General features: G+C 43.9%; 1 protein-coding gene across 1 annotated transcript in view; it reads left to right on the forward strand.

Moving 5' to 3' along the window:
- Window positions 1-5,981: 5,981 nt before the first annotated feature.
- Window positions 5,982-25,295, forward strand: part of Bmcp (uncoupling protein Bmcp mitochondrial) — a 70,992-nt gene continuing 51,678 nt past the window's right edge. Inside the window, exons 1-2 of the mRNA XM_080272324.1 lie at window positions 5,982-6,063; window positions 7,147-7,223. Of these exons, the coding sequence (XP_080128450.1) occupies window positions 7,160-7,223 (64 nt within the window). The 5' untranslated portion in view covers window positions 5,982-6,063; window positions 7,147-7,159. The remainder of the gene's footprint in view (window positions 6,064-7,146; window positions 7,224-25,295) is intronic.

Raw genomic sequence — 25,295 nt, forward strand, 5'->3', positions numbered from 1 at the left:
AAGGGAGTCAGTAAGAGGAGGAGAGTTAATGAGACGAAAAGCCTTTGACTTCAACCTATTGAGAAGAGCTGTATGTGGGGAGCCTCCCCACACATGAGAGTTGTACTCCACACAGGGGCGGATAAAACCCCTGTATAGAGTCAAGAATTGTGCAGGGGTAAAGAAAGAGCGGAGTCGGCTTAGCACACCCAATCTCTTGGAAGCAGATTTTACAAGAGATGTAATATGATCTTTCCAAGATAAGTGAAATGCGTGGCTTTAACAGACACACATACGGTACTCCGGAATATTCCGGAGAATACCATAGTATCCCCGACAACGAGGCGAACCAGAAACAACGGAGTTCGCCCACGAGAATGCCGACACCCCCACTCGGACCCCACGGGATAGCCGCCACCAGCCACCACCATTCCGGGCAACAACGACGCATGTCAGCCCGGGCCGTGCGCCCCTGTGACATTCAACCACCACGCCGCCGCCACCGTAGGCGAAAGACACTACCTTCGCGTGGCGGAATCACCGAGTTAGCTAGGGGTGGAGTCAGAAACCATACTCCAGGCAGCGCCCCTCAGGTAGAGACGATCTATGGTCGCTCTGATAGTGCAAAGGTAGAGACGATCTATGGTCGCTCCCATAAAAACCCGGTAGAGACGATCTATGGTCGCTCCCATAAAACCCCGGTAGAGACGATCAATGGTCGCTCCCGTAACACCCAGGTAGAGATGATCAATGGTCGCTCCCTTGGCCCTCCGGTAGAGACGATCTATGGTCGCTCCCGTAAAACCCCGGTAGAGACGATCAATGGTCGCTCCCCTAAAACTCGGGTAGAGACGATCAACGGTCGCTCCCCCAAAACCCAGGTAGAGACGATCCATGGTCGCTCCCTTGGCCCCCCGGTAGAGACGATCAATGGTCGCTCCCCTAAAAACCAGGTAGAGACGATCTATGGTCGCTCCCCTAAAAATCAGGTAGAGACGATCAATGGTCGCTCCCCTAAAGCTCAGGTAGAGACGATCAACGGTCGCTCCCTCAGCACTCCGGTAGAGACGATCAATGGTCGCTCCCCTAAAAACCAGGTAGAGACGATCTATGGTCGCTCCCCTAAAAATCAGGTAGAGACGATCAATGGTCGCTCCCCTAAAGCTCAGGTAGAGACGATCAACGGTCGCTCCTCAGCACTCCGGTAGAGACGATCAATGGTCGCCTCCCCTAAAACCAGGTAGAGACGATCTATGGTCGCTCCCCTAAAAATCAGGTAGAGACGATCAATGGTCGCTCCCCTAAAGCTCAGGTAGAGACGATCAACGGTCGCTCCTCAGCACTCCGGTAGAGACGATCAATGGTCGCTCCCCTAAAAACCAGGTAGAGACGATCTATGGTCGCTCCCCTAAAAATCAGGTAGAGACGATCAATGGTCGCTCCCCTAAAGCTCAGGTAGAGACGATCAACGGTCGCTCCCTCAGCACTCCGGTAGAGACGATCAATGGTCGCTCCCCTAAAAACCAGGTAGAGACGATCTATGGTCGCTCCCCTAAAAATCAGGTAGAGACGATCAATGGTCGCTCCCCTAAAGCTCAGGTAGAGACGATCAACGGTCGCTCCCTCAGCACTCCGGTAGAGACGATCGATGGTCGCTCCCAGGGTATAGTGAGGAGAAAGACGTCTCCACGACCGGAGGTTGAACTCCAGGGGTCTCGCTCCGGAAATTCTCGGAGAGACCTCCCTGTTTCCCCCGGCCTCTGTTCCCTACGCGTGGCCTTTGAGAAGACCCACCTGTCGGGCCCCCGTGACAGCCGCTGCCGCAGTCCTCCCCTGACGGCGCCCCTGCTCGTGGGAGACCGCAGTCTGTCGCCTCTTCCGGCCCGCCCTAGGACACCCGGGCGAGACCTCACCACGCCCCCGCGACGCCGGGACCTGACCCAGAGGTTCCTAGACCTCTTCGGCCCCAGTCCTAAGGGCCTTACACCGGAGCCCAGTCCGGAAACCCCCGGACGCGAGAGGACGCCCTCGCGAGTCGCCCCGTGCCCCCTCGGTTCGCCCCGCCCTGACGACGCCCTCTGTCCGACCGGATCACCGATGATGTGTCCGTGTTTCTCTCCATGAGGAAATACGAGTGACCCTGTAACAATCGTGAAGTAGGTTAAGTGTGACTCCTTTTCTCTTAGAATAAGTATGGTGCAGTAACTTTATGTAATCTCCACTGGGGCAAACCAGGACATAATACCCAGTTGAAGGACGAGAATATGGGTTGAGACCTCAAGTGAAAATACGTGCGAGTGTCATCCCGAAGCTTTCTAAAGACATATCTCTAGAGCCCGAAGAAAGACTAAAATATTAGTGGAGTGCTATTGGCTAATCTCTGAGTAATATGGTGGAATAGTATTTACGAGTGTTCCGACTTTGTTACGCGTTGTGAAGCGAGAGTCTACATAACATATCTAGGAGATGTGTAATGAATAAATTGTGCCTATAGAAACCTATTTCCACCAAAACAACAAGGACGGCGAGTAATAACGATATTCCCCTCCTCCGCACACTATTCCTAAAAACTCTCTCCCTTCCTCGCTCCCGCTCTTAAAGTCAAAGTAAGAATCAGAGTTAATTGTCAAAGAATCTTCGCCAACAGAAAACACCTAAACTCCCTTGCTAATATCGGGCATCCTAAAATATTACCATAACTGTCTCCTCGCCGTTGTAAGTCACTCTCCGTGTCTCCCCTACCTCCTCCTGGTGGATCACAAACCCCCCCTCCCTCCTCACGCGCTCCGCGCGCACCTGTATTTACTGCACTCCTAGTACTAAGATTTGTTGTATTGTCATTAGTATCTAGAAAGCTAGTATCCTGCGAGATACACAATATTTTAGATAAGGTTTTTGTATTGCTCTATATTGTGATGTAATGTCTACTGAAGTGTCCTGTGTCTGACTGAAGTAATATACGTGTATGGTGTTGCCGAAGGTTTTTATGTCCTACCTCTCTTTATTGCACTAGCTCCGGTCTCGAAAGAGGACCCCGCTCCGCGTTGAGTTGAATTGGTACGAGAAGTCGAGCCAAATTCAACCCAGCATTACAATAAGTCCCGAGTAAATAAAACCCCAAGCATGTTCAAGGATGATGCAGCATTAAGCTGAATATTATTAAACATTAGTGGGTATACCTGTGGAAGATTTTGTCGGGTTGATAGGTGTAAGAATTGAGTCTTAGATGCATTAAAAACAACAAGATTATTTTCACCCCAGTCAGAGATACGAGCCAAGTCAGACATTAGGTGTGCCATAGCCTCATCCCTTGTTTGTTGAGGTAACTGTTGAGATGGGCGTTGCGGGAACCGAATGGAAAGGTGAAGGGTGGAGTCATCAGCATATGAGTGGATAGGGTTAGATGTACAGCTTAGAAGATCATTGATGAATAAAAGGAAGAGAGTTGGTGATAAGACAGAGCCCTGAGGAACACCGCTGCTGATAGATGTAGGAGAAGAACGATGGCCGTCTACAACAGCGGCTATAGAACGACCAGAAAGGAAGCTAGCGATGAAGGCACAGATAGAAGGATAGAAACCGTAGGAGGGCAGTTTGGAAATTAAAGATTTATGCCAGACTCGATCGAAAGCCTTTGAGATGTCAAGTGCAATGGCAAAGCTTTCGCCAAAGTCCCGAAAGAAGGATGACCAGGAGTCTGAAAGGTAGGTGAGAAGATCGCCAGTGGAGCGTCCCTGACGGAACCCGTACTGACGATCGGAAAGAAGGTTGTGATAGGAAAGATGCCGTAAAATTTTCTTATTGAGAATTGACTCGAAAACTTTTGAAATACAGGACGTTAAAGCAACTGGACGATAGTTGGAGGGTTGGGAGTGGTCACCCTTCTTTGGGGCTGGCTGAATGAGAGCAAACTTCCAGCAAGAAGGAAAGGTACAAGTTGACAGACAAAGGCGAAAGAGTTTGCCTAGGCAGGGTGTAAACACAGAAGCACAGTTCTTGAGAACAACAGGAGGGACTCCATCAGGCCCATATGCCTTGTTAGTACTGAGGCCAGTGATGACAGAAAATACATCAGCTGAAGAAATTTTAATGTCAGCCATGAGAAAATCAGAGGGGGGAAGTGATGGAGGAACAGCACCGGAATCATCTAAGGTGGAATTGGAGGAGAAAGTCTGTGCGAAGAGATCTGCTTTATCAGTAGAAGAAATAGCTACAGAACCATCAGAGTAGAAAAGAGGAGGGAAGGATGATGAGGTAAAGTTGTTAGAAAGATTTTTGGCAAGGTGCCAGAAGGAGCGGGAAGAAATCGAGTTGGAGAGTTGAGAGCATTTAGTATGGATGAGATTATTTTTAGCAGAGCGAAGAACAGACTTAGCACGATTCCGGGCAGAAACGTAAAGATGATGTAATTCAGGGATGGGTTGGCTCCGGTACCTTTTGTAGGCCCTCTCCTTGTTGCGGACAGCATTAGAAAAAGCGTGATTAAATCAAGGCTTTCTTGCGTTAGTCAAAGGATATGAGAAAGGAATGTATGCTTCCATGCCCAAGAGAATAACCTCCGTAATGCGCAAGGCACACCCAGATGGCTCACGGCCATGGAAGCAATAATCATTCCAGGGAAAATCAAAGAAGTACTGCCTGAGGGCCTCTCAGTCCGCGGCTCCAAAATGCCACAGACGACGTTTCCCTGGTGGGTCCATAGGCCGTACCGAAGTGATAGGACAGGTTAAGGTGATAAGGTTGTGATCAGAGGAGCCCAACGGAGAGAAAAGATTAACAGAGTAAGCAGAAGGATTAGTTGTTTTCCAAAAGTCAAAAAATTATGGCGTCTCATCACCAAGCCTCGGAGTCCCCAGGGGTGGGGGACCATAAATGCCCCCACCATCCGCCCCTCTCCCGGTGACGACTCGAGGTGCCTGGAACCACTGTCTGACTCTCTTCATTTCTGCAACACGCGCGGCCTTTCCTCTAACACTCGCTCTGTTGAGCACCACCTCTCCTCCTCTAAACCTCACTTTCTTTTTCTGAGACTCAGCTGTCTGAGGCAACTGACAGCAAACCCTTTTCTGTATCCTCCTACTTTCTCTATACTCATTTCAAAGCCAAAGGTGGCTGTTGTGTATATATACGCAACGACTTATCTTGCTCTCGTGTTCCTGAACTCGATTCTTCTGAATTCTCTACACTCTGGCTTCGGCTTTCCTGTCATTCTCTGACTAAATATATCTGTGCTGTTTACTTATTCCTTAATTCTACTATCAAAAATGCTTCGACTATCTTACTTCTACGATGGAACACATTCTATCCATTTCTCCTTTCTCTGAAATCTCCATTCTAGGAGATTTCAATGTTCACCACCACCTTTGGCTCTCCTCTCCTTTCACTGATCCACCTGGTGAACAAGCCTACATCTTTTCTATACTTAATGACCTAGAGCAGCTTGTACAGCACCCTACCCGTATCCCTGACCGCCTTGGAGAGAGCTCCAACATACTTGACCTCTTCCTGGAAGCGTAGTGTGTACTGTGCATGTAGTTTGGTGTAGATAGAGAAATTTGTACTGGAGAGCATGCTGGCCTACTCTCTGTGTAACTGAGACCCTGAAAAAGTTCAGCAAAAGGGGATGGTCAGGAACTAGTCCTGAGGGCTGATGAAACGGGAGCTCCAGCACTCCCTGTCATCAGCTTTCCATCCACCTCGGGAGTACTGCCCTGCTCGACTGGTGCTACAGTCTTCTACTCTACTTCTAACTTACCCTACTTGATTTTTTTTTTTTTGTTCCGGGGCATATAATCCTGCAACACAGTAATCCCTATCTTTTTATTTCTTCAGTCATATAATATGCATGCCGAAATGTCATAACGAGGTTCAGGTCACAAAAATAACAGCATCACGGTGCGACTTCAGCCCTGGTGAGGGAGATCAATGGGCCCAAGGTGCGCTTGCGCGGCCCACCGTTTTCTGGCCTGGCCTGGCTGGCCAAGGCAGATCAGTTAGCACGCATCCGCGAGGAAGGGAGGGTGTGTAGGACATTTTCTCTCCATATTTGTATTCTCCCGCGTGGTTCCATTTTCACTCAATACGGTAAGAAAAGTTTGTATAGTTATGCATCAGTTACTCAGTTTTTCACTATATGAATTGTTAATGAACGAGTAATTTGCTTCGGACTGGCATTTTTTTCTGGTAGTGGTGCAAGCTTGTAGACCCGCCCAAGGAAAATGTTTACTTATACCGGGTGCTTTCATAACATTTGCTTCCCCCCGACGTATGATGGTTAACGATACTGGATTTGGAGTACTTTTTAACCTCATGAATAGCTGAATTAGAGGCAGTTATTACGAAAACGACCCAAGTTCAGTGATGGTTGCATGTCGAGATAATACACCAGCCGAATTAACGGGTGTACTTGTAATCGCTTTGTTCATGAACTACAATTCTGGATATGTATTAGTACTTAGTATTTGTGATTTTACTGGTGGACACATAAGTGACGTGGCTTTAAATAATGGCATGCAGACGATTGGGTGCCGAGACGAATAGGAGAGGCTATATTTAGGAATGCATACTTTCTCATTTGTAACATTATACCAGTTCCTCATGTATACCCACGAATATGCCCCTTATTCATATTCATATCTGATGATGAGTTGATACCTGGGAACGTGTGAATTCATAATGGGGAGTGTGAGAGTCAAGTTAAGTAAACATAGACATTTCATTTTGAGAACTGTGAGATTAATGTTAATACTTGCAGTTAATAGCTTAGTTTTCAGCAGTACAAATTGAATATAGGTAATTATTACATCACATTACGGTAAGTGCAACTTTTAGATTGTCCGTTGATGCTGTGCAAAGCACCATTTTTACTTTACACCAGTCATTACAAACTTTAGGTCATTGCATTAACCATTTATGTATAATTTATACACTAATGCAGATAAAAGTTTCAGCTGTTCGATCATGCAACATTGCTGTAAGGTATATGCGGGCTGTTAACTTATATACTGTACTTATATTTTTCTCAAGACCTAGCATTGTATTACTGTACAGTAGGATTCTGATCACTGTACAGTATTTTTTTTGTTTTGTTATGCCCAGGTAATTGTTTTTTAAGCCAGAGAGTGATCACAAAGTGTCAGTATAATAATGTATTGTATGTTGTTGCAGTGTGTAGCGTGGGATGGGCCCAAGCGACTGGCGCCCCTTCATCTACGGTGGTGTGTCTGCCTGCATTGCCGAATTTGGTGAGTAGTGTAGCTCTTCTATCATCTCTCCAGTCCAGTACAGTATTTGTTGTGGGCACCTTAACCAATGATGCCAGTCTTCTGATACAGTAAACCCTTGGTCAGCTTATCCTAACCAAACTTTAGTACAATGTTTTAAAGTGCTTTATCCAGTCACCTTCATGTTCTCTCCACATTTTTATTTGTGTAGACATTATGTTTGATTAACTAGGTGTAGTCTAGGTAATCTTCAGAGACGTGAGATCAGCTTCATTTTGTAGTTTTTTTTCTTCGATTTTTGTCTTTACCAAATTCCTTCATGTGATTCTTTGAGGATTTTGTGAGTGCCTTTCAAGTTTTGGTGTTTTTATACGTGTTGTAAGTGGTGAATTGCATTTAAAAAGCAGTTCTTGTTTACAATCCCCAGCATTGCCTGAGGCAAATGCATTACATCTCAGGATGCCATTTTCAGCACAAAATTACTCGTCATTGCTGGTATATCCGAACCAAACCCAATTTTCTGTATCTAACTAGCCTAATGTATCAAGACCTAACCAATTTTATGCTGACCAAACCAAATCTACCTCTTTTATAATCATATTTTCCTTGTTTATTGATAGATCTTCTTCATACCTGAAAATGCACTTTTTGCACAATGTACCTTTACAGAACCTCTGAATCAGTACAAATGTAATATTTTAAAAAATATTTAAGACATGCGCTCATGTCTCCTTGAAGTCTTCCAAGACCTAAATGTGGAAGGGACAGCCATATCAAGCAAACCAAGGAATAACATAAAGGGACCTCAGAATTATAGGACTTGATCAGAATGCTGTAGAGACTGTGCAGCTAGGAAGATAGTTTTTACAAGAAAAAAACTAGCATGGAACACTGCATTAAGCAAATTTATGTACAGTAGTAGGGTAAAGCACTGTAGAACAAAAAGTGGATACTGCTTTTGATGTTATTAAAAAAAATGATTATCACCACCAAGTAGAGCTTTGTATGATTTTTTTCATGGATTGTTTCTGTGAGGTTCTAATTTGGGTAAACAGTGTGAGAAGTGTTTTCTCCCAGTCAAGCTTAAATCCTTATGAAGATGCCAGTGAAATGCAAATATCTTTTAAGAACAGAAGAAACCTTAGGGGGTAGGTGGGGACATTCACCATCCACTCACTTGATGTAGTGCTGCTCCTAGGTGACTGCCCTTTCCTCTCTTCCTTCTTATTCTGTATTTCTTTCCATCATTCTTTCTGTGTATGGGTGACTCTACACAGAGTGACAAGCCAAATGGTTTCCTCTTCACCAGGAAACCATATACAATGCTGGGTGGTAACCATATAACCAAATTATGTCATCAGGTAGTTTACTGGGTATGTACTTAAGGGGCTCCAGTTGGATTGAGCTTGTGCATGTTTATATCCAAGGAGTGGTTGGGGTTTATTGCTCATCTAATACCACTCAGGGGTTAGTGAGGCTGGTCACTCATCTTAAATGTCAGGACCAGCTTGCCTAGTCCCGGGCTCCTACGCTCCTCATGGGGCAGCACAGGATTAGATGATGGCGATAATGATGATAAACCTGAGCCAGGTTGTACGGTACCGGTATGTAATAAGAGTAAAAGAATGATTAACTTACAAATCAGAGCAGAGTTTTTCGTTATCATGGCTTCCTCTGGACCTAAATTGGGTATCCTTCAAAAACGTTTATGAAGTGAAAAAATCACCCACACCAACTAGTGAAATTTGCATCATTCAGACCCAACTTGGATGTACTTCAGAAATAATCGTACTTAACTCACTTGTCAGAGTAGTAATATCACATTAATGGGCACTGAATACTATCGAGTACACAAATCGAGACTGTTGGGAATAAATCTAATGATGGTAAAGGTAAATTTTACCAGATTTTTAAGAGTTTGGTGGGACCGAATAAATTTGGTGTACATTAATACAGTAAATCCTCATTTTAACTCCCACGAGTTCAACAAACTTCTGATATAGCATAGCTACACAATCCTTTCCAGTATCACTGCTTGATGCAGCCATATGTATGTATGCATTAATTTTCCCTGCCAAGGAGGTTGTTTTCACCCCTGTATGTTTGTTTGTTGGTTGGTTTGTGAGCAAGATTACACAAAAACTGCTGGACGGAATTTTATGAAACTTGGTAGAAGAATGGGCCTTGGTCCAGAATACACTCCATTAAATATTGGTGCAGATCCAGATAAAGGTGCAGATACAGGAATTTTTTTTCACTTTCCTTAACTTTGCAAGATAGGGCGTTGGCGGAGGTATGCGCACTGCTTAGTGCCTTTCTAGTTTTTTATTCAGTTAATTTTGTTACATTACCTGCATGTATTAGTGCATAGTGCATGTTAATATATGATGAGATTGTTGTCCTTGAGGGGCCAGTTCCATTATCTCTTATCCAGAGTGCAGTTTAGTGCAAAAAGGTGTACACTAGGGACCAGAGTGTCTTAAATAGGTATCGTCCATTTGACAGAGTTCAGTTAAGTGCATGAGTTAGTATCAGAATTAGTGCATTAAATCAAGGATATGTTGTACTGTACTGTATATGGTGATAGTGAGGGATTGTCTTGGCCATGGTGGCACATATGGCTAGATGGATCCATTGCCTGGTTGTACAAATGTCCCTCAGTTTCTTCCTTATTCCATTCAGGGAGGATAGAAGGCTGCAGGAGAAGGCATCACCAGCTTGCAGTGTGCTGGGTTCACATTCAGGTGAGCCTGGGGTTGACCAACTATGCTGTACAGGTATACCTCGATATGCGATACCCCGGCTTAACAATGGGGGTAGAAATAACCTACCACCATACCCCGCCTAACGATGGCCAAACCCCGGCTTAAAAATGGGGGTAGAAATACTGTACCACCATACCCCATCTAATGAAGGCCAAACCCTGGTTTAACGATGGGTTTTGATTTTTTTTTTTTTTTTACCGATTTTGATATTTTAGACTACAGTTGTGTGTTTAGTTTGATTTATAAACTTTTTTTAGACTTAGATTAATGTGTTTTAGCCATAGATGGGGTGAACATTGTCATTTTGGTGTACAGTTTACTAAGCTTGATTTTTTCCAAACATATATGATGATTTTCAGATTTTATTTGGTGGTTTTAGTGAGTTATTTACAGGTGTCAGGCTTAGGTTAGCTTCCTTTACAGTTGTTATTCTATTTAGATTGTTTACAGCTGTTATTCTATTTAGATTGGCTATAACTTGTTTTGGGGCTCATTTGGGTGGGTTTTGGACTTGACTGGGGGGGGTAACCCAAGGCTGAAAAACACATCCCATTACTTTACATGTTAACAAATCAACCCCGACATACGATACCCCATGTAACGATGGGTTTTTACCTAAACAATTGCATCGTTAAACTGGGGTATAGTTGTATACTGTGTACCTCAAAGAAAAGTTATAAGGTTACATTTAAGGGCAGTTGGCCATTCTAGCATGCTTAGGTCAGATTGCTTAATTCAGCTGTCTTACGTCGTGATCTTGAGGTACGGTATTTCCCATGTCATTCCCCTAGCCTGGAGGTCTCCACACATGATGTCACCCTATATCATTTCCTATCTGTGGGCACTCCTCCCTCTGAATTCATTCCTGATATTCTTCTCAGCCAGTCATCTTTGTTCAGTTATCATTGTCCAAACCATCTTAACCTGCAGATTTGCATTGTCCCTCTGATACATATCATGCCAGTCTCTCTCACAGCATACTGTTTTCATTGAGACCATACCGTACTAATCCATCTCGGTATTCTCATTCTTGTGCATTTCAGTCTTCATGTACCTTCTTCTCTACAGGCTTGCTACGATACAGTAGGACATACAGTACCCTAGGCATGAAAGGAGAGCCCCTTTCCTTTAATTTTTTCCTTCAGCTTCATGTTCTAGCTGTGGGTCTGTTCTGTGCTGCTGCTGCTGTAACAAAACTTCACACATTCCTGGTGGTGTCTCCCCAGCTGACAGTTTTTATTTATTTTTCACATTATAGAATCCAGATACCCCTATAAATTGCACATTGGAAGCTTCTCACATCGTACAGGCTGCTTGTAACACCACATCTTTTTTGGAGACATCTCTTCAAGTTGTACACGGAATATGTTTCCTACTAACTCCGTTTACAGATATTGCAGTGCCCACACCTTGTTCCACAACATTAGCTATTTCCGTCACAACTGCTGACCATGACTCTTATTCTGCCAGTAGCTACTAACTTTGTCCCATTGCTTCCTGTTAAGTTTCAGTCCCATTGTTTCCATCCCAACTTCTCACTGGACCCCTTCTTGCTTGCAGCAACCAAGAGTAAATCAGCAGCATATAGCTGCTCCAGTGGTAGTCTGCGTCCAAGCTTTCACGATACTGCTTCCAGTGCAAAGCTGAACAGCAGTTCATGGCACTGAACACTGGTGCATACAAACATTGACCGAGAATTCCTCACTTAACTCGCCACTTAATCTCACATAGTTGCCCCTTGTGCAGTTTCATCTAGTTTTTGCCATATCAAGAATGTGGACCTCATTACTCTAGCATTTCTCTCATCAGCTTGTTTTCGTTCGTTTTCGTTTTTAAAGGCTCCAACATGCCTGCATGCGTCGGCCTTGGTCACCTAATGGTGGCTTACCATGCTGCTCGATTTCAAGCAGCCCCCCAATGCAGTCCCTTACCTCTTAGGTCAGCATAATTTTTGGTTTTGTTCTGATACTGCATATACAAGATCTACAGATTCATTGCTAGAAAGGGTATGAACCCTTGCACTAAACCATTAACCATGGAGAGTAAAAAAATCTGATGTAAAGGATTAAAATGGAAGGAAGAAAACATGCATAAATGGAGAGGAGAAATGAGGGCAAGGATGGTAGGAAGGAGAGACGGGAGAGGTAGCCTATTGGCATTGTATGACCTTGAGAGAGGGCAGGTTACATGAGCCTCCCTCCCAGGCCCCTTTGTGGCCTCCGCACACCCTCCGTCCATCACTCCCATACTCATCTTCATTCCCCGCATTTTCTCACCCATCTTTGCACCCCCATAATCTTCCCATTCTCCATTACTCCCACAGTATTCTTTTCTCGTTATTCTTTCCTCATCTCTTTGTTTTCTCATTCCCTTAGTCTTCTCTCCCTCACCCCTAAATTCCAAACTCATCTGTACCATGATTTTACCACATTATATCACTCATACTCTTTTCTTCCCCCCCCCCCTTTTTGTTTTCGTTACTCATACCCGCTCCTTTTATAAAAAAAATTTCTGCCATGCTGTTCCTGTTTCGCCATCTGACTCCCATAACCTTTGCTTTCCATGCACTTGCTCTTTTCTCACCCTGTCGCCCATACTCTCTTCATTTCATTTGTCGTCACTCCCATCTTTTTTCTTTACCCTCTTTTCTCCTCATACTCTGCTTCAGTGTCCCATTTTGTTCCTCCACCACACTACTGTTCTTTCCTTGCATCCTTTTCTCTTCCTGTCACTGCCATATTCTTCCATATTCGCTTTCAGTACTTACAGTATACACTTCTCCCCTTGCTGTATTCTCTCCTCCCTCCCCCATACTCCCATCAATCCCCTCTCTATTCCTTGAGTTCTTCATTCCCTTAGTATTTCTCCGTATATTCAAAGCATATCCTTCCCAATTTTCGTTTGTCCTCTTTCGTTCCAATACTTTTAATAATACTTTCTACTTTTACTTTGTATAATATGTTGTTCGTTCGTTACTCTTTCATCCCACTCCCCGTCCCAGTCAGCACTCTTTTTACCCCTCTGACTAGCAGGGTTCTCTTGCCAGAATGTAATACCGAAGTTTGACAGTGCACATGAAAAGTTAAGTATTTTCTTTTCCTGCTGTCTTACTAGCTTTGCCCTTATTTTTTTGGTAATGGAGATTTTCATATTTGCACGCATACACAGTTTTTAGTAATGGAAATTTTCATATTCACACTTACAGTATGCACAATTTTTTTTATTTTTGTTTTCGTGTTATTCTTCCCATTATGTTCTCTACTTTCCATAGTTTACCACTTTGTTCTCCCCTCGTTTCTGTTATATTCCCTGATTTTGTCATTCTTTGTTTCCGTATAATTTCCTTTTCCATTCTTGCGCTTTCCACGATCCTCTCCTTATCATTACTCCTGTCCCTTCCCCTCACGATCCTCATCATTTTTTACGTGATTTATCCCTTCCTTTCTGCTCTGCTTCTTGTCCTTTTCATGTCCAGCCCTCCTCACGTCTCGTCTTTCTCGTGTCCATCCACCTGGTGTCCCATATTACTCCATTTCTTCCTCTTCCTTGTTGTTACTATGCCCGTCGCGCCATGTCCACGAGGAAGTGAGTCGTTAACTATGGTTGCCGAATACCAACATGACATACGAGGGGATACTGATAAAGGTTGTCTTGGTACGTCTTACGGTGGTAACTGGGACCTTTGGTGTTTTGGACGATATGGTGGTGGTGGTTGATTATTGGCCTATTAGCCGTGTGCAGTTAATCTTAGTGTTGCAGACTTGAAGTATTTATTAATGAGAGATTCTGGTAACAGTAGTAGGCGTTAGACCTATTTGTATCGTTGCCCGACAATCGGGGTATTGATTTACAACTTGGTTTTTATGAACCAGTCTTTCTTTTTTTTTTTTATTTTTTTTTTTTTTTTTTTTTTTTTTAATGATTTCGGCAGATTTGTAATTGGAGAAGAATTTGTTGCAGTGGTAGGAGTCACTATACAATGTTAAAATTAACTCTCATCGCTGTAGGATATGCGCCTTCCAGTATTTGCGTTGATAGACTGTGATGGTACAGTAATAAATGTTCTTAGGATGGTACGGTACTGGACATGCAGTTCAACTTCGTGTGGTGCGATGCCGTGGTAGCGTGACCTATAATACCTTGGTGACCTTGGTAGGGGGAGGGGGTTGTTTAGTGTCGTGACGCTGTTTAACTCTCTCAGTACTAGGATTCAACATGACAATCACCCGGCGTTGGGCCAAATATAATTCCAAGGTGTATCGATAGCAGAATGGGTTGATGCAAATAGAGGGCTAGGATTTCTCTGTTCTACAAAATCTGACGTTAACATGACGGAAATATGCTAAGTGTATCAGCTGCATTATTGCAGATTATGAACAGTATTAGCATACTATGCTGTTATAACTTTAACTAGCTAGACTAGCCTTTTCACTATCCTAAGAGTTGATTTGTAGTAATAGAGTAACACTAAAATATAATGTTAGCCACGAAGAAGTACCATGAAAAAGGTTTAGAGCCAGTGAGGAACATGCAAAAGGACGGAAATCGGGCCAAGTTAGTATATAAAAACTATAACCCCCACGGTATGGTGTGATGCCCTAGTAGCGTGACCCGTAATGCCCTGTGACCTCGAGGGGGGTTGGGGGCTGTGATGATGGTGTTTAAGAGTGCACGATGCGGTGTTGGCTTGTGAGGGGGTAAACTGGCGCAGTGCGGGCCCTTCTACAGCTCGACTGCCATCGTACCTTGGCTGGGTTGTGTAAGCGCCTCAAGTAGGGTCAATAGCACGGTCCAAGTCCAACCCTGCAGGAAATTGGTGACAGGTTGGGCGTGAACAGTACACATCACCCGTTTTTATTTTCTCCTGGAATTGAAGGTATTTTACTAATGTTGTGTAATTACTTTGGCTCAGAGCTTATCTTCGTGATACGGTATTAGCCATTCTAAACCAATAATTCTCATTTCTCACAAGGGATGGGAATGTTGTATAATTACTGGTGTATTAAGTAAGAGAGGGAACCGAATCGCAGGTAAAAATTCTCCCTGTGCCGCATGAAGTACGAAGCTGTTTGCAGACTCAGTTGTTGGGCAATGGGCTTGCCCAGTACCAAGGGGGAGGGTTCTTGCAATCATTTCCATTTTTTTTTTTTCCCCACCATTAAATTCTTCGCTGCGTGGACGCAGGCCAAATGCAGAGTATTTTACTCAGATGAAGAAAATTTGAGGATTCCAATGGTTAATCGATAAATTTTTCAACCTTGTGATTACAAAAAATCTCCTTCAGAATACCCCCGTAAAAGGGGAAGGGATTAAGGAACTCTGAATACGTTGGTAGATGTCATTCTGCCCAATTATGAGCTATGTGCAGATATGTTTTCTGTGGCTTCTTGTTTTCGTTGAGCTTTGTCAACACTGTTTTGTGTAGGTTAGGGAAAAAAGGTCAAGATTTGAAGGGACAGGGACGAATGGCAGCTGAGAGGGAACAAAGTGGAGAAGAAAAGTGGGCAGGGAGGGAGACTGAAGAGAAAGAGGTAGAGAAATGAAGAGATAATTGACTGGTGAGGCAGAGTGGAGAGAAGTTGGGCAAGGAGACGAGAGAAAATAGGGTAAAGACACGAAGGGAGCAAAGTGGCGAAGAGCAGGGGGAGAGAGTGGAGTAGTAGAGCGTCAGGTGGAGAAGTGGGGTGTGTGGGGGATTGGAGAGAGAGAGGTAGAGGAACAAAGCGAGGAAGAGTGGAGCCGATGGAGAGTGGAGACGATTGAGGTAGAGAAACGGAGGGAGCAAAGTGTAAAAAAGAGTCTGGTGAGAGGGAGATTGGAAAGAAGGCGAGACTGAATAGATACGGTATTCGGGTAAGGAAGAAGGTGGAAAGAGTAGTGATAAGGGAGCACACTGGAGATAATTTGTTCTGGTAGGTGGGAGGGAGTAGAAAAATGATAATGAAATAACGTAGTTGAGAAAGGGGAAGGAAACCGTAAAAGCTACCATAAGTGAATATTGTTACGGAGCAGAAGTAAAGAGATAGTGTTAACTTCACTCCTGTGTCGTAGTTTATATTCCACTGCTACCATCTCACGGTTTTATTCAGCTTGGGAGATTTGGAAACGAGTGGATAGGTACTGTATAGCCTTCATTAGTTTCGTCGCTACTAGGGTTCTCTCCTGAGTAAAATAGTCTGGAGGTAATAATCAAATTGAAGGGGTTAAGAAGCTTTGAATATGTAGGTACCATTATTTAACCTCCCAGTTATGAGAGACTTATGGGAAAAAATGTTTTCTGTACCTCCTGTTTTCAGTGTATTTTCAGTCAACCCATGTTTTGTTTAGGCGAGAGGGTTGAAGTGGAGAGAAAGGTCAGGGTTTGGAGTGTCTGGGAAGAGTGGCAACTGAAAGGGAGCAAAGCGGAGATAAGAGTGGAGTGAGAGGGAGACTGGAGAGGAGAGAGTGGTGAGAGGGAGGTTGAAGAGATTTGTGTGATGAGAGGGAGACTGGTGAGAAGGAGGTTTGAGAGAAGTGTGTGATGAGAGGGAGGCTGGAGAGAAATATGTGATAAGAGGGAAACTGGAAAGTATGTTATGAGAGGGAGACCGGAGAGACGTATGTGATGAGAGGAAGACTGGAGAGAAGTGTATGGCGAGACCGTGAGAGGGAAGTTGGAGAGGGTGGTGGAAGAGAGTGGGAAGAAAAATGTGGTGGGAGGGAGTGGAGAAAAGTGGTGTGTGTGTGAGAGAGAGAGAGGGGGGGGGGAGAAGGAGGGAGGGAGAATCGAGTAGAGAAATAGAGGAGGTTGGGAGAGGGAGGAAGGAATCCATAGATGATGAATTAGTGAAGATTGGAAGGGACGATTGGTAAAGGTAAGGGTTAAGGTCATAGGCCTCGAGATGGATGGAAGAGATGAACGAGGTAGAAGAACTTGAAGAATAGGGGAGTGGAAAAATAGGAAGAAGAGACTAGAAGTAGTAAGAGGTCATTTAAGACGAGAGATTATGGAGATTTTTTTTTTTTTATGAAGGTTTCATTGGAGATGAGCGATAGGGGGCAGAGAAAAGAGTAGGAACAATGGACGGACAAAGTAGAGAGGTCATTAGGGACGAGAGATAGGTGTAGGAAGAGGTGCTGAGATTGTGGAAGCAGAAAGTAGAGGTCATTGGAGACGAAAGATAGGACTAGGGAGTAGAACAGGGACTGTGGAAGGAGAAGGTAGACAGGTCATTGGAGACGAAAGATAGGGGTTGGGAGAAGAGTAGGAGCTATGGAAGGAGAAAGTGCAGGTCTTTGGAGACGAGAGATTGATAGGGAGACGGATAGTTACTGTTGAAAGAGAATGTAGAGGTCAATTGAGACTTAAATTTGGGAGGGTGTTGGAGCTTGAGAGACGGGTTTTGAAGGTGGTTACTATGAGAAGGCTAGGTGACAGTCGGAAGAAGTGGACAGGAGAAGACGGGAGATCTAAAGAGTTAGAATTTCAATACTTAAAAGAGAGATGGAAGAGAATCAAAAGAGAAGACAGGTGATATTGAGAATGATGGTGTGATAGAGGAGTAAAAATTTTGACAAGAAGATGGAGGGCAGTGTGAGGGTAGAGGGAGGTGGAGGACACGAATGGGGAGCAGCAAGAGAAGGATGACACTGTTCATGCGTGGGGAACAATATAAAGGTGGATGGCAACGTAGGGCTTCAGAGAGGTGGTAGCATGAGAAAACAGGAGATTGAGAAGTAGGGTAGTGTGAAAGAAAACACATAGGCCGAGTGAAGAGGACAGGGTGGGAGAAGAATAAGGACTTTGAGTTTAAAAAAAAAGGAAGAAGAAAATAGGCAGGAATGAAAAATGGTATTGTCTAAATAAATACGAGTATGAATTAAGGGGGGGGGGGGCGGTGGCAGTACAGATAAAAGGAGGTAGATATATTGTAAGGTGGGTGAGAAGCAACACGATGTGAGAGAGAGAGAGAGAGAGAGAGAGAGAGAGTGGAGACCTGGGAGAGAATAGAGATGGTAGGTGTGAGGATATTGAGAGTGGGTAGGGAGGGAGGAAAGAAGGTTAAAGGTGCAAAGAGGAGGAAGAAAAGAAGGGAGAGATGGTAGGGAAGGGGAAAGAAAACTTAAAGGTGCCTAGGGGAAGCAGAAGGTGAGAGAGAGAGAGAGAGGGGGGGGTTAGGTGTGAGGAGATTGAGAGATGGAGGGGAGGGAGGAAGGTTAAAGGTGCCTGCCAGACTAAAGCCGTATGGTGGACCAGGCAGGGCCATAGCCACTGAACCTCCCCAAAAGTGGCTTTTTTGTTGTTTTCCTTTCTTTTTCGTAAGAGTGTGTACCGTATTCACGCTGTCTCAGTTTTGTCTTTTTCTGAGATTGTATCGTATTCTCATTGGCATAGTTTTTTTTTTTTTTTTTTTTTTTTTTTTTTTTTTTTTTAAGGATTATGTCCATTTCTCATTGGTTTTCGTAACACTTCTTACGGATTTGTTTTGTAAAATATCCTTTAATAAGTCTTTTGCATAATACATCAGTTTAAAATCAAATAGTATGCATTAATAAAAAAAAAAAAAAAAAAAAGGCAAAACAAATAGCTAAAAAAGAGTTAAAATATCTCCTCAACCAATGAGAATACGGTCCTGTATGCAACAAATATAGTTAATAAATGTATTTTCAGTATTATGTAAGGTAGTTTTATGGTAGGTGGGGGCGCCCATCATCCACCCACTTAGTGTAGCGGTAGTCTGTTCTTAAGGTATCTCTGCATTGAGTGGCAAGCCAAATGATTTCCTGTAAACCAGGAAATCATTGACACCGCTGGGTGGTAACGTTGTAAGTAACCAACACGTGTTCCCTACGTGACAACAAGTGGGTATGCGGAGGGTTAGTGACCTTTTCCGGAAAACAGCTAACTAAAAATACAGACAAGAAGCCTCGGACCAGGACTGACAACAGGTGACAACTAAGGACCGAACAAAGGACATGGTACGGATTGCAGCGTGGAGTGTAAGGGGTGCAAATAATGAGGTGAAAGAGAGAGATTGTCCAGGTGCTTGAGGGTGCAGAAGTGGATGTATGTGGATTAACTGAAACTAAATGGAGAGGTGAGAGTGTGAGAGAATGGGACTGTGGATGGGGTATATGTGCGGGAGTGGGTGAGAATGAGAGAGCAAAAGGAGGAGTGCGTCTTTTTGTGTGCAAGAGGTGGCAGGAGACTCGAGAGTGTGAATCAGTTGGTCCAAGGATTGTGTGGGTAAGATTGAAAGTTGGACTTCAAATGTGGTATGTGGGCGATTTTGTGTACTGTATGTGCCAGTGCAAGATCATGCAAGCAGAGTGAAAGAAGAGTTCTGGACAAATATAGAAGCATGCATGGAAAAGTTTGAAAGGAATGAGAGTGTGTGTTTGATTGGAGATATGAACGGAAAGGTAGGGAATGTGAAGGTGGATGGAGTAGTTGTTGAGTGGGGTGTGCCTGCAGAACTGGATGAGAATGGCAGTGCTTTAGTGGACATTTGTGTCTGGAGGGGGTTGATGATAGCCAACACCCTCTTCAGGCACAAAATGATCCACAGGTATACGTGGCAAGTGAGGAGAACTGAATGAATGGAAAGCAGTGATTATGTGTATGATTGAATGAGTATGTGTGTAAGAGATACAAGAGCATATAGAGGTTGGGGGAGTGGACTTTCCGACCACCACTGGGTGGTGGTGAAAGTCATGGTTCAAGTGAAATGGAGGAATAGAAGAAGGGGACAGGAGGAAGTAGTTCATACAAGGAGGGTAGAAAGGTTACAAGAGGATGGGAAAAAAGGCAGAATATAAAAGGAGTGGAGGAGCGATTGGATGAATATGATATGGAGCATATAGGGGACATGGAAGGCGTGTGCAAGATATTCACAAAAGAAATCTGTGCACCATGTGAGGCGGTGTGTGGGGTGAAGGGAAGACGAAAGGAGGTGCAAAGAACAGCATGGTGGAATGAAGAGGTGAGACAGGCTATGGCAGAAAAGAAGGAAGCATGTAGTGAGAGAAGACGGACGGGGGTGCAAGGAACAGCGTGGTGGACTGAAGAGGTGAGACAGGCTGTGGCACAAAAGAAGAAAGCATACAATGAATGGATGAGAAATAGGGGCGTGGAAGAAGTTGAGAGACGGAAGAGAGAGTTATATGTAAAGAGGAAGTGAGAGGTGAAAAGATTAGTAAGAGAGAGTCAGAAGAGAATGGATGAGGAACTTGGAATTTGAGTGTAAAATGGAGGGAATGTAAGAAACTATTCTGGAAAGAGGTAAAGAGAGTTAGACAGGGTGTTAAAGAAGTTAGTCGGGGAGTGAAAGATAAAAATAGTAGATTGCTAGTGGAGAAGGGAGAAAATGTGAGCGTGTGGAGAGAACATTTTTAAGGAATTGTTGAACACAGGGAATGAAAGTCATGCGAGAATAAGTGGCTGGGGAATGGCTAGGAAGAGGAGGGATGTGAGAAGAGAGGAAGAAATCAGTAGGATGGAAGTTGTGGAAGCAATGAAAAAAGTTAAAATGGGGAAAGCCCCAGGAATTGATGGAGAGTGTGGTGAAATGCTGAAGTATGATGGAGAGATGGTAGTAGAATGGATGAGGAAGATGTGCAGATTGGCCTGGGAGGAAGCTAGAGTCCCGGAGGATAGGAAGTCAGGTATAATTATTCCCCTGTACAAAGGAAAAAGGGAAGAAGATTTGTGTGGTAATCATAGGGGTATTTGTCTTCTAAGTGTAATAGGAAAAGTATATGGTAAGATACTTATTGACAGAGTTAGGGAAATAACAGAGGAATTAGTTGGAGAAGAACAGGGCGGCTTTAGGAAGGGAAGAGGTTGTGGAGATCAGAGATATTCATTCTTAGGTCCTTAGTGGAAAAGTTTCTGGAGAAAGGAAAGACGTTGTATACGGCCTTCATGGATTTGGAGGAAGCTTATGACAGGGTGGATAGACAAGGATTGTGGAAAGTATTAAGAATATATAAAGTAAATGGGAAGTTGTTGAATGCCATGAAGAGTGTATATGAGGATGCTGAGGCTGCAGTGTGCGTGGGCAGTGAACTGAGTGAATTTTTCTATTTGAAGGTTGGATTGAAACAGGGATGTGTCATGTCTCCATGGTTGTTCATTCTGTATATGGATGGAGTTATAAAAGAGATACAAGTTAAGGCAGTGGATGTTGGAGCAGCCCTAATGAGAGAGGGCAGTGTTTGGAAACTCCATGCACTGTTGTTTGCAGATGATACTGTGTTGTTAAGACGAAGGGGAGCTGCAAGGCTTGGTGGATGAGTTTCGGAGAGAGTGCAAGAAACGGAATCTAAAGGTGAATGTATGGAAGAGTGAAGTTATGGTCTTCGAGAGAAATGAAGTCATTGAATGTACAGTGGGGTTGGATGATGAAATGGAAAATGTGAGTGCGTTTAAGAACATGGGTAATGTGGTGAATAAGGATGGAAAGTTGGAGGATGAAGTGCTTGAAAGGTGCAACAAGGAAGAAAGGTTGCTGGTTTCTTGAAAGCAGTGATAAGAAACAGGGAAGAAGTGAGCATGGAAATGAAAAAGGTATACTGCATGACAGTATTGTGATACCAACTCTAACGTATGGAAGTGAAGCTTGGACGTTGTTGGAAGGACAAAAGTCAAGAGTGAGAGCAGTGGAAACGAGTTATTTGAGAGGAGCGCGTGGAGTCTCATGGTGAGACAGACTGACAAATGAGAAATTGAAGGAGCGTTGGGGTGTGGGTGTGATAGGAAGCGTTAGGAGAAACACAGAGGTAGTTTGAGCATGTGGAGAGGATGGAGAGCGAGAGACTGACGAGGAGAGTGTGATTGAGGTGGAGGGGGAAAGAGGGAGAGGGAGGCCATGGATGAGGTGGAGGGATGGAGTGGAGAGGTATATGAGAGCGGGGTGTGTGAGTTGGGAGCATGGCAATGAAATGGCGGGGGACAGCGCGACATGGAGGTGATTTGTTGTGGTCCCTGCTTACGGGACTAAGGCGTCTGGCAATAGATAGATAGATTGATTTAAGATAGTTTGCATTTGTCATTATTTTGCAGCGTCCTTGTTTCACTGCTTATGAAGCCGCTGCATTCAGAGGAAGAATAGGGAGTAAGATAATAAAATAATGTGGGTAAATGTAATACGAACAAGTGGAGGGAGCGTCAGATGTTGGATAAATCGCGGTACCATTTCGTTGTTTTATTTATTCTAAAGCATAGCCTCACTTATAACACATCCATTTTAATTAGGGTAACACCTGACTATTTCATTTTGTGAAGAGATAGATGAAGAGTGTAGCTAACTCCTCCAGTTTGAAAAGTCTACCGTGTGCCTAATAATTAAATCGTCAGGGAGTGGCAAAAAAGTTGATGAAAAATACGTTCCTGGTTGAAGTTTTTTTTACAGTATTTTCATTGCTGGCTAAGTATATTTGAAAGGCAGCTGCTCTTAAACACCCATTTACGATTTATCTCCAACTGTTTACTTCCATACCGTATCACAACAAGGAACTATCGGAACAATGCGAGCTTTGTTTTTTGTAGAGATTATTGTCTCTGCGCCAAGCCTGACCTAAATTCCAGAGGGGCGCCTGTCCCTAAATATATTCATGCAGAGTGTCATTTGTGATACAGAACTAGTTTCAAGGCACCTACGCAATAACCCATGCCATCAGACACATGGATTATGAGATGGGGAACGGGTTCAGCTTTTTATAACCTGCTGGTAAAGCGTGGGTAAACAGGACCGGGACTGTTGATAATGTTTGATGGCGAGGTGAGTTGCAAGGCCTATCATCCTTGCCAACGTGTCTTACGCCAATATTCAAGGGACGGAAATTGCCGTGAAAGATGGTAGTTTTATTCTTTCTCATGTTCTTCAGATGTATGGGAGCAGAAGTGGGTGGTGTACCCAGTAGCTACCCGGCAGATTATTTTTAAAACGGCCGTACTGCATCTGACAGTTTTGTATATGGTATTTCATCGTAGCTGCGCCTTCCCTGGCATGACACCCCTCGTCACACAGAAGCCAACAACATGCCCTCAACCTGTATGAGATTAGTCATATACAATATATATATATATATATATATATATATATATATATATATATATATATATATATATATATGTGTGTGTGTGAGTGTGTGTGTGAGTGTGTGTGAGTGTGTGTGTGTGTGTGTGTGTGTGTGTGTGTGTGTGTACACAGAGTGGCCCATATATGACGCTTTTCTTCCACTCCACCGTGCGATTTCTTCTGTTTAGCGGGAACAGCTCAGTCAGCATTTCCAAAGTTCCTCCTACGTTATTTATTCACATCCTTCTCCATCTGCCACCTCCCTGCCCGCACCAATAAACTGGGCCGTCCTCGAAACACACATGATACCGCCAGGTGAGTTTATACTGGAGCGCTGCGGGCCACCCTTTATATATAAAGTTTGTAATTCACCGGTTCGGTCAGGATCACTTGATGGTCGTGATCGTCAGCTTTTACCCTCCCGGAAGGGAGCTGGGAGCTCATATAGTCCGATCTAAGGGCAAGGCTGTGACCTCCACACACGCACACACCCGTCCCCTTGCTCAAGGGGGACAGTAACCACCCACTTCGTCAGTGAAACTTTTTCGCAACCTGAGCGAGGCGCGAACTCCCGTCCACCAGTTGGCAAGCGAGAGCGTTACCACTGCACCAGCGAGCGGTGTGTGTGTGTGTGTGTGTGTGTGTGTGTGTGTGTGTGTGAATTAGGTAAGTTGTGCGTTGGCCTGATACTCAGTACTGCCTGTACAGTATAAAGATGACTCGTCGCCCATAGTAATTTGCCTACCCTTGTTGTAGCATGTGTAATCTGGTGATGTAAATCGGCGTGAATAAATGTGTGTTTGTCTTGCATTACCAGTATCCTGGGCCCATAAAATACCGTGATACTGGCCAGGTTGATTACCACATGCCCAGCACTGACCCTGCAAGTCTTAGTCATATTCTCGTTGGTGTTGAAGACCTCGCAGCACTTTTTCCTTAGTGATTTATTTTTCATACTGCACACTAAGATGTTATATCCTTTTATTGGCGTGCGGTAATGTTTCAGTAACATGCAAGATGATATTAAGATGTAGTGGAGAAGGGTGTTAAAAAGTATCTGAACCCAGGCCAACGAGCGTATTCCCTGTGCAATTCGAGAGGTTCCCGCAGTGAAGGGCAGCTGACCTAGAATTGATTTTTTTTTTTTTTTCGTTCGGTTGTAGGCATGTGGCCCCCATGTGTTCCTATTGTTTCACAATATTTTATCCAAGCGCCAGTATTTGTGGTCGTCAGCGTTCGTTCAGTATAGTTCTTATATTGATGACTTTGGTGTAGTTCTCCAGTTCATGGTGCTGCGTATCCTAGGTGACAGATTTGGTAGTGACTTCCTTAGGGATTTATTATGCATAGACCTGTTGTAACATGCTCTCTTATGTAATTTGTATATTTCCTGTATATACGGTAGCTTGTCTCGGTAACATAGTCGATCAAAAAAGTATGGTGCACGAGGCGTCTGATATCCTAAATGATCAGTATATAGCTCGTAATATTCAGAGGTAATGCATTTATCATCTGACCATAAAGCAGGTATGATAACAGGACTGAATAGGAAATGTCAAGCACACGGTATCTTGGCATCCTCATTAAAACAAATTAATTAACGCTGGGGAGAAATATCGGGTGTTTTAGAGAAACCATTGTCGTAGGGGGTGTCATTGTTTCGCACGAAGTGTGCACAGATTTTTTTTTTTTTTTTTTTTTTTAACGACTGTACGTGATAAAATATATCTTATGGAATTTTGCTGAGGAAGATGCGCTGCTAAATCTCCAAAGCAACTTAAACCCATTATCATTTAGCATACCCGTAAGCCAGTTTCGATAACTCTCTCTCTCTCTCTCTCTCTCTCTCTCTCTCTCTCTCTTCATTTTTGGGTGAGTGCCATCATCAGTAGTCACCTAAAAGCCAGTTTCGATAACTGTCTGTCTGTCTGTCTCTCTCTCTCTCTCTCTCTCTCTCTCTCTCTCTCTCTCTCTCTCTCTCTCTCTCTCTCTCTCTCTCTCTCTCTCTCTCCATTCATTTTTGGGTGAGTGCCATCATCAGTAGTCACCTTAACCGCCATAGCTGGGGTAGTGGTTACTATAATTTTCACCTTGACGTGGCCTAGATTTTCATCCTCTTGCATTTTATTGTGTGTACCGGTAGCTCGTTTTAAGAACAAGATGAAACTGCGTCTCAGCATCGTTACATCTTCATGACTAGCAGTGTGTTCTTATGTTGATCTGTTGTTACAACCAAGCATTTCAGAGAGAGCAAGTTTAGGCCAAGC

This window comes from Coenobita brevimanus, chromosome 6 (assembly GCF_032717465.1).
Source record: "Coenobita brevimanus isolate Jiangsu-jjx chromosome 6, ASM3271746v2, whole genome shotgun sequence".
Lineage (NCBI taxonomy): Eukaryota > Metazoa > Arthropoda > Malacostraca > Decapoda > Coenobitidae > Coenobita > Coenobita brevimanus.